This window comes from Athene cunicularia, assembly GCF_003259725.1.
Source record: "Athene cunicularia isolate RWA chromosome 21 unlocalized genomic scaffold, athCun1 chr21_part1, whole genome shotgun sequence".
Lineage (NCBI taxonomy): Eukaryota > Metazoa > Chordata > Aves > Strigiformes > Strigidae > Athene > Athene cunicularia.
Genome location: NW_020799127.1, coordinates 3,135,079 through 3,144,072, shown reverse-complemented (window position 1 = coordinate 3,144,072; position 8,994 = coordinate 3,135,079). Strand labels below are relative to the sequence as shown.

Below are 8,994 nucleotides of genomic sequence, written 5' to 3'. Positions count from 1 at the left end.
CGGGCCTGGTGCGGCTCGCAGCGCCCCCCGCCGCCCTCGGGGGGGGGGGCTTCCCAGTCGTCTGCCGGCTGCCAGGCTGGCCTCTGCAAGAGGAAAAGGGGAATTTTACACCGCTCGGGGCCGTCTCCCCTGTCTCATGGGCATGGGAGAGCCGAGCCAGCGCGGCTGCACAGAACCAGCTCTGGGAAGCTGAGTGTGGGGGTCGGACAGCTTGCAGAGCGGACAGCTCTTAGAATCTCGTGAGACAACCGTCATTAACTGCCAGAAGCCAGGCTCCTTTTCGCAAAGAATTGGGGCTAAAATAATTTCATTAAGCTTGAGCCCCTGGGGTTGAGCACGAAGGACCAACACCTTATTGAAGATTATGCTAAGAGTGGATTTCATCTGGTAAAACCCTTCCAGAAAGTCCCTTGACTGATGTTATTTTCGGAGTATTTGTTTTCTGATGAGCAATGATGAGAGGATGCTGGTAGTTCTGTCGTGTGAATAGTCTGAGAACTTCTGTCTTATTCAAATGATCTCAAATTTAGTGCCTCAAGACTGACATTTCTATTTTATGCCCAGTAGTTATTTAACTTATCTCAAGAAATAAGTATCTCATTTCTTGTAGTTTTTCTGTTGGTAGCGCCGTGCTTCACTCGTCCCAGTGCTGTTGTGCAGCATGTGCATGTGATTCCTCACGTCCAGTTGCCAAGGTAGCAGAGACAAAAGCAAATCAGATGAACTTTGGAGCAGGGTTTAGGGATCCTTCGGAACAAAAGGTCTAAGGGAAGCACAGAGTTTTCTTGAGAACACAATTGATCACTCTAGCCAAAAGCAATGTGGGAATTTGGGTTTAGGGGTTTTCTCTTACTTAAAAACCACCCATTTCCTGCAAATTTAGAGGTGATTGTGATGTTGTAAACATGTTGAGCAGTGCGACAGCCTTCCTGTCAAACTAAGCTTTATTTATCTAAGCTTTATTTATTAACTCTGTTTTTTTTTTTTCCCCTCTTCTAATAAAAGGGCAGTAAACATTAGCGATTGGAATTGTCAGAGCCTTAGTCATAATTGAACCTTTTGGAGTCTTCCTGCCTGGGGAAAGTGGAGGACAGTCTTGACTCTATATTTCTTTTGGATGTAGTCAATACATTCATACTCATTATTCATATTTTGAACTTATGAGCATCCTGGTATTACCACAATATAAATTTTGATGCTTAAAAAGAACATTAAAGCAGAATAATAATAATAATAAATATCAGCCTCTGAATCAAATGTCTCTTATGTGGCTTTTTGATGTGACATTTTTCATGTTTACTGTTTCCTCTGTAAGAGTGTCTTGTCTCTATTCAGTCAGCTGTCAGTTTCTGGGTGCAGATACTTGACAGTACATCTGAGCGGAGAGCAGTATGCAGTGGTGCTCATTCTTAGCGTAAAGAGTTTTGAGACTGGCTGATTTCTCAGGAGCCATGAGCAACACTCCTCGGTCTTTTAATAGCTGTAAGGATTTTTATGGAAAATCCTCTGAAAGTGGTTTCTCCCAAGTTTGCTTCTTTGCTTAATGCTTCCATTTATGTAGTTCACCTTTCCTCTGGCTTCACAGGAAACCATTTTCATAGGATGGAGTTAGAGCACCTGAAGAGGCTGCGTCAGGCCAACCAGGACCTTCTACAAAGGCTCCAGATGAAGCAGGAAGAGATCAGAAAAAGACTTCCCAGCAAGCCGCTCTTTCCAGCATCTCTTCATAATAGAACAGCTACTGAGAGATCTGTCCCCTTGCCCAAGAGAGGGGTATGTGTTGTGTCTGTACTATCTAGAAGTGCTGGGAAGCAAACGGACATTGTCTGGTAGGCAGCAGCTCTGCCTATGGAATGGTGAAGTAAAGGAGACGCATGGACGTAGAGGAGCTGGTAGAAAGTGAAATGTGGAATATGGAGTCTGTTAGAAAAGTAGCTGGTCTTTGCTTATTGTTTATACTGTTGTCTCCAATACATTCTCCTTGCAAAGGTTTCAGAGATCAGTTCCAGCTGAAGAAATGTAGGTTTCTTAATCTAAGATATGCATGAACATTGTGGAACATAGTCCTTTTATTTCTTCTAAGAACAAAGGCTGAAAGTTTAGTTCCTCAACTTGGGAAAAGCTGTATTTAGCTGGAAGTGGATCCCTTTCTTATCTTCTTTTCCCAACAGTTAATGTCTCATGAATGATACAAGGATTTTGCTTTTTTCCTCACAGGAATTTAAAGGGGTAAGCAGACTAGAATGAGAGGTTGATATTCTCTTACTGAGTGAAATGTCCTAATGCTGTGTGGTATGAGAGTCTCTGTCTTTACAGAAGGAAAATCAGGTCGATGCTGTGAAGTCTACAGCTGATCCTGCAACGTTGGTGTCTCTGGAACCTAGAGCTTACACAGCCAGGGCAGCCCTCTGTTCATCTCTTAAACACACCAGCAGTGACAAAGGAGTACAGCAACAACAAGCAAAGATGCAGGAAGCAGTAGGTTTGGATTCCACCTTTCCTGGGAAAGAGAAGAATGTTATGCCAGTGTCTGCAGTTATTACGTGTGGCAGGGAATCCTCCAGAGTGGATAGGGATGGCTGTGCTCAAGGAAGTCCAGAGGAAGAAGCCTTCCTTCTGGGACATGGAGAGAACAGAACTCTGCTACATGGTTTCCATGAGAAAAAACAGCCTAAGGATCATTTGGAGCCATCACTAAGCAGAACACAAAGTGAACAGACCAGCAAGCAGCATGTCATCATTAGAGAGCCCATAATCCATAAATCAGTCTTGCTGACATCTCCGTCCAAAGAGTTGAAGGTAAATGGTGAAACCAATTCTTTGCTTATTTTCATAATTTAATAGAAGGATGGGGAGAAGGGGTCAGGAAAACATTACTTGCCCTGTTCCCACTATGTAAATTGGAGGTTGGGCTGAGAACTGTTCCCAGCCTTCACAGCCAGGGGCTGTTGGCAGTTTCTTCAGGCCCTGCGTTCCTTAGCTCTTGAACCAAAGACCAGAAAGCTGTAGCACTTCACTGTAAGACTCCTTGTCATTTGCCTGTGTGATTCATACACTCGGGGAGAACAGCCCGGTGCAGTGCTGCTGCTGCTGCATAGATTGTTTCCTTAAGCGTGAAGGGCAGGCTATTGCTGTGATCATCTTCTAGGGCAGCACAGCTGGCCTGATGTTTGGGGTTGTGTGATGCAGGGAAGTCAGCATTTTCTTTAAACCTCTGAAAAATACCACCTTATCCTGGGCACATCCCCTGCTTTCTCTTACTGTTTTAGGAATTGAGAAGTCGAAGTGTTGGTGAGCAAATTGCTGGTAGAGGCATAGGTAGAATCCGGCCTCAGCTAACCCACAGCTGTGCCATTTGAACAGCTGCCAGTTGTTTCCTCAGCTCTACCATTGAATGTCCTGCTGGATGAATAGGAAGTCTTTATGAATTGTTTTCTTCCCAGAAGCAGGATGGTCATGTGGCGTTTCAGTCTGGCCCTGAAGAATGTACCATACCTGTGAGCAGCTGGTCCGTGCGTCCTTTCCTGGGCTATGACTGGATTGCAGGTGAATCCTAAACCCGAAGCACAGCCCTCAGCGTGAAGTGGTAATGTGAAGAGTCACAACACAATTTACAACCCCTTTAAATTGAGGTGTGACGGAACTGCAGACCTAGAGCCCCCGTAGCAGGTCTCAGCAGAGGAGCTGCAGTTTTGTCAGAAACTGTTCCCTGTCCAGGCCAGAGGTGACCTCTGCTTCCCTGGAATGCTGAAGTGGCAGTGGTGTGGGAAGCCAGGCAGCAAGTGGCAAAACTGAGTGGGGTCAGAGAGAGATACCAAGTAACCAAAATGAATAAATGCAATAAGGGAGCTAAACCACACTGTAAATCTCTGACTTGACATGTTCTTGTCATTATCCATTTTGGTGCTTCACACCTGTGGTTGGTTTGACTGTTCTGCATGAGGCTTGCTTGGTGCTTTCCCGAATTTGGTAAGTCCTTGAACTTTTTTCTCTTTCCTTGGTGTTCTCAGGGCTCCTAGATACAAAGTCTTCAATAGCAGAAGAATCTGACGAATACTTTGCTGAGCTGCATGAGTTCAGACAGGCCAATAAGGAAGCGTGTATTGATGAGCAGCACCTGGAGTAAGTGGGTATGGGGGAAGGGCTGAAGCAGCAAGGTATCTCTTTAGAGTAATGAGAAGTTTAGCCTGATTGCAGTGGGGAAATTGTAAGGCTGGCTTTGTAGGCCTTTATTTACCTCCCAATCACAAATGTATGCTTGGAAAAGCTGTTCAGAGGGTCTGTGCCCCTGTCACTAACTGATTTGTTTCATGTTTGTTTAGGCCCAAGGCTCTGGATTACATAGTTCCTGAACAAGAACCAGATTTGCTAAACAGTTCCCATAAGTGTAAGATCAGATTTCTTCTTAATCCAATTCCTGTGAACAAACAACTGAGCAGTCTTTGGCTGTTGTTCTGAGAGAGCCAGACAAGGAAGAATGTGTTGGTTTTAGCTGCAGCTTCTAAACCAGATTTAACTTCCTACTCCAAAGACACTTGAGTCTTCTAGGAATCCTCTGTCAGTCAATGTCATCTTACTTTGTCAGGGTTTCTTGTAATTGGCTAATGTTCTCTATTTAAGTTGAGGTTGAAGTTTTGGTTTTGCTTTTTAGGAACTTATTTGGGTACAGGAAATGTGAAAGATACTTCAGGAAAAGCAGCTCTTTCTATAGAATGCGTGTGTGGCACTGCGGTAGAACACAGCTTTGTTGACTGGGTTGAGGAACCTTCTGACAAACTAGCAATACCATGATGGTTTGTTACTCTGTGACAGGTGTTTACTGTTATCGATTAAACCAGCGCCTCTTCACTGTCCCTGTGGATTCAGAATCTGTCTGCCTTGTGTGTAAGATCCCACGTCCTCACCAGCCCCCAGAGATACTGGAAGAGCCAGCCTATGTCAGGTAGATAAGAGTTATTGCTTTGTAATAATGCATAACTCATGGAAACAGTAGGGAAGAAAAAGCTGATCATATGAGGGAGAAAACTGCATCAGAATAGCTCTGTAGAAGGTTGTTGTTCTTAGGGCAGAGATACCTCTTGCTTAAAAACTCCCTACTGATCTTTTCTGTAAGCAAAACCAGTTTTGAAGTCAGTGAGAAATGCGTGTTCTATCTGAATTTGGCCAAGAATCTGAATGTACATGGTAAGTCTAATGCCCTAATCCAGAACTGTTTTGCTTGGCTCACTTTGGGATCAGGCCCTTGGATTCTGAGTGGGAAGACATGCAAATTTCTGGTGCCTTGTCAAAGGTGTAGGTGATTACTTCTGTTGTGTGGTTGCAGGGTCAGCATTCCCAGGTCTACCCTTATGCCTGCCTACAAATACAAAGCCCATCGCAGGAGGAGCTTCGAACCGGCAGATGACCTGGCATTACCTTCGGTAAGTTGCTGGTCTCCTGCTGATACTGAGGGCACAGCCCAGGCTGGGCCTTGTTTTCAGCACAAGAAAGAAAGAGAAATTGGGACTCATGCCCCTGGCAGGGTTTCCTTTAAAATTTCTGATTTGTGTCACTGAGATAACAAGAAAAACCACTGGTGTGTGCTTCTGAGTTCATACCTTTGTGTAACTGGCATAAAGTGTATGACGTATCTCCACATGCTATACACTGGGAAAAAGAAAGTGGCATATAGAGCTGTATACTTGTGGGGCATAGTTCAGCTGCCTTATTTCAGGTATTGAACTTTCAACGTGATGAACCATACCTAAGAGCGCACGTATTTCTTTCCACAGATGTTAGGGAGTCTAAAAGACAAGCTTCTGTGAAGTGTTCACAGTGTATAGGAGCCAGGCAGAATCAATAGGGGCAAGATTGGATTTAAAACTGGTTTTGTAGAGTTGGTCCTGTATTCCAGCCACTAGACAATGCTGCAGGATTATTACTAATTGGACCTAGTCCTGGCCTAGAGATTTTCCAGGAAGAGGTAGGAAGAAACCTGGTTTTGTGGTCTAGAGAACTGGATGAGTCAGTTGAGGTGGGTTCAGAGAGGTCGGGTGCTTGAGTTCACAAATCAAGAAGATTGGTTCAGAAATAATTAGCCGGTGGTGGAAGAGGGGATAGCTATGCAGTTTTGCAGTTTTGCTTTGTTAGAGATTTCTTCTCTTTCCCGTTAGTCGTATAAAACTCTACAAAAATTAATTAATTACCTGGTAAAACCTCCCTGTGCAGAAGTTACTATTTATAACTAACAAGCCTATCTCTTTTTCACAGCATTGCCTGGCTGGTTGGGAAAGTATCATCCCTTCCAGCAACCCCACGCTCAGCAGTTTGGATCTGCGAGCTTCACTGGAAGAGAAGCTGTCTCACCATCCTCACCTGGGAAGAGTTCCTGGAGGTGCTGTGAAATGCACCGATGGGAATGGCAGTCCTCCCTCACTGCAGGGTATGATAATCATCGATGCCTGAGCAAGTGAAAGCGCCTGGAAGATTATCTCCTTATCTCCACAGGGAAACATTTTCCTTCTGCTGCTGTGTCAACTAGTGTGCACAGACACAAAAAAGGAAATGGAGCTGGATAACAGGCAAAAGCCTCTTCAGCTCACTAATCTTCATCAAAACAGGAAAAGTCACTGACGTTCTTTGATTAATATCCTCTTCTTTTGGATTCCAGAACTCGGTGTCCAAAGTGTCAGGAGGAACCAGAACTGACCAGCTTCTGAACCTGACCCACTTGACACGCTTCAGATTTAGCAGTGCTTCTCAGCAGAGAGAGCAAACCAGACCTGGACACTACAGAGCAGCTCAAAATCTGACTGCCTCAACTCTGTGAACTATTGACTTGATTGCTTTGGGGAAGGGATGGGCGCAGGGTGTGGAAAGAACTCTTATTTGGATAAAAATAAATATTTGAACAGATTTTTCCTAGTTTTTGTAGTTGTGTGCATACGTGACCAACCAATACACATGTGAGAGTTTTTACATTCAACTATGTTTTTTCACTTTTCTTTTTTGCTTTTTGTAGCCGCTTCTAAGCAGATGCATGAGCTTCCCCACGTAGGGCTGTGATGTGTACAGGATGACTAACTAGTACTGTTACCACTAGGACAGTTGTAGCAACAATCTCTTGCTGAGTCTGCCACCTCAACTAAATAATGAGAAGTGTAATGTCAACTCTGAATGCCAGGGTGAGGAACTGGCCTGTGAATGGCCTGGTTCAGTGGAATGCATACAAATATGTTCATTTCCAGATGTTTGAAACAACACATAATTTGCTAGTGCCTTAAACCTGAGTTACTCAATATTTCAGTTTAAAAAAGTCCAGTTTATTGTCAATGCAGTGTCTGTAGCTGTAGGGTGCATTACATTCGAATAATTCTGAATGTGAAAAATAATGTTAAAAAGAGATTTTATTCAGCAAAAAGCTAGATAATGCCTTAAAATGTTTGCAAATTATGCTTGCCTCTGCTTTTCTAAGTTTTTTGGAGATAAACCAAAAAACATTTTTGAGTTTTAAAATTGCACCAGAGCAAAATACATAGTGTGATTTGTTTGAACTTTATAGACTGACCTTACTTTCCTTGCCTAAAACCAATAAACCGATGTTTTATTTTACCTTGAATAAGCCAGGAACAGCAATTTCTTCAGACTTATTTCTGGGAACTACCTTGACAGAAGGAATTGGGTTTACACCGGTGACATTTGCAGCTTCTTGGTATTCACTGTTATTTATATATCAAATACATTATTTATTAAATCAAATGTATGAATAGACTATTTTAAGCAAGGAAAGGAATAGTGCAAGTTTATGAAATCTTAATGTTAAGACTTAGAATGGAAAATGAAAAGCATGACTGAGCAGTTCAGCTTTGCACGTGTTCTGCACGTGTAGGGTAAAGTGAATGGAAGTGGTCACATTATTTCCATTATTGAAAATACTGATTTTAAAAGAAATTAATCCAGTGAATATAAAATACTAGCTGCCAAATGTTATACTAAATAGGGCAAATTCAAGGTTTTTACTACCTTGCCTTCAAACCCAAAACATTAGATGTGATAAACCTCTTATTAATTTATCCAGAAATAAAGTACAGCAAGTCTATTCCATTTTAAAAATAGAGAAAATGAAGCACTGTGAGATCAGGTAACTTACGTGAGATCTGTCTGGTGAATGCAGGACAGAACCGATGCTGAACTCATAAAATGTCTTCCGATAGCTAGGAATACTTTCAATATTTTACACTTGTGAAAGTATTGAAAGTGTGATTATGACTCTTCCTCCACTAGAAACAGGTGAAGGAAATCGGTGACACTGCACCTGCTTACCCAAGGTAACCTCAGTGTGTCTCTTTTTATGTTGATTTTGGCCTGTTTTATGCCACCCTCGTTTGCAAGCTGAAACAGACTGAAAATGGTACCTGTTTACAGAACTCTCTTTTTTTCTTCATCTCCCTCCATATCTCTCCATTGCATGGTTAAGACTTACAATGCCAGATCTTGGTCAGGGTGGCAGATCTTTAGAAAAGATTCTTTTCCCCATGCACTTCAGGCTAGTTTTAACTCTCCCTTTGTACCCTCCTCTTGTGTTCTCACATCTCCTTTCAGCTGGAATGTCTCACAAATGCTCAGTCCCAAAATACTATTTAAATACTCTTTTTTTTTTTTTAATTATCTGAGTCATCCCATGTGCCCTTTTTTGATAGTTAAAAAAATATCACATTAGGAGAGCTGATTTCAATTTCCATGTTAAAATATTGGCACATTAGTTCACTTTCTTGTCTGCACTGGTGTAAGGAATTGTTTCCTTTGCTTCTTATTTACTTTTTCAAAGCAGAAAATCTGATTTATTAAGAGAATGACCTGATCATTTTATGTTGGTTTTATAGTTATGTCTCTATATCAGTGCAGACTAAGCTTATATCATAATCCTTTTTGCATAAGGAAACTAATCAGGGTACTCAAGTTTTCCAGCAGCAGTTAAGCAGACTGTTTTGAAATTTCCACTCTGAGTAGAGCCCA

General features: G+C 42.4%; 1 protein-coding gene across 6 annotated transcripts; it reads left to right on the top strand.

Annotated features, from left to right (window-relative positions):
* The first annotated feature begins 275 nt into the window (after window positions 1–275).
* Window positions 276–7,287, top strand: MIIP (migration and invasion inhibitory protein). Of its 6 annotated transcripts, none has more exons than XM_026862596.1 (10): window positions 280–1,482; window positions 1,562–1,773; window positions 2,317–2,799; window positions 3,444–3,546; window positions 4,011–4,122; window positions 4,323–4,387; window positions 4,813–4,942; window positions 5,324–5,420; window positions 6,250–6,357; window positions 6,650–7,287. In XM_026862596.1, exons 1-10 carry the CDS (start codon window positions 1,452–1,454, stop codon window positions 6,806–6,808), a joined length of 1,500 nt encoding a protein of 499 aa, XP_026718397.1. In that variant the 5' UTR covers window positions 280–1,451; the 3' UTR covers window positions 6,809–7,287. The 6 variants fall into 6 exon arrangements, with proteins under 6 accessions (XP_026718401.1, XP_026718402.1, XP_026718397.1 ...); XM_026862597.1 differs by having other exon boundaries at window positions 6,250–6,421; window positions 6,650–6,796; XM_026862598.1 differs by having other exon boundaries at window positions 282–1,482; window positions 1,586–1,773.
* The last annotated feature ends 1,707 nt before the right edge of the window (window positions 7,288–8,994 follow it).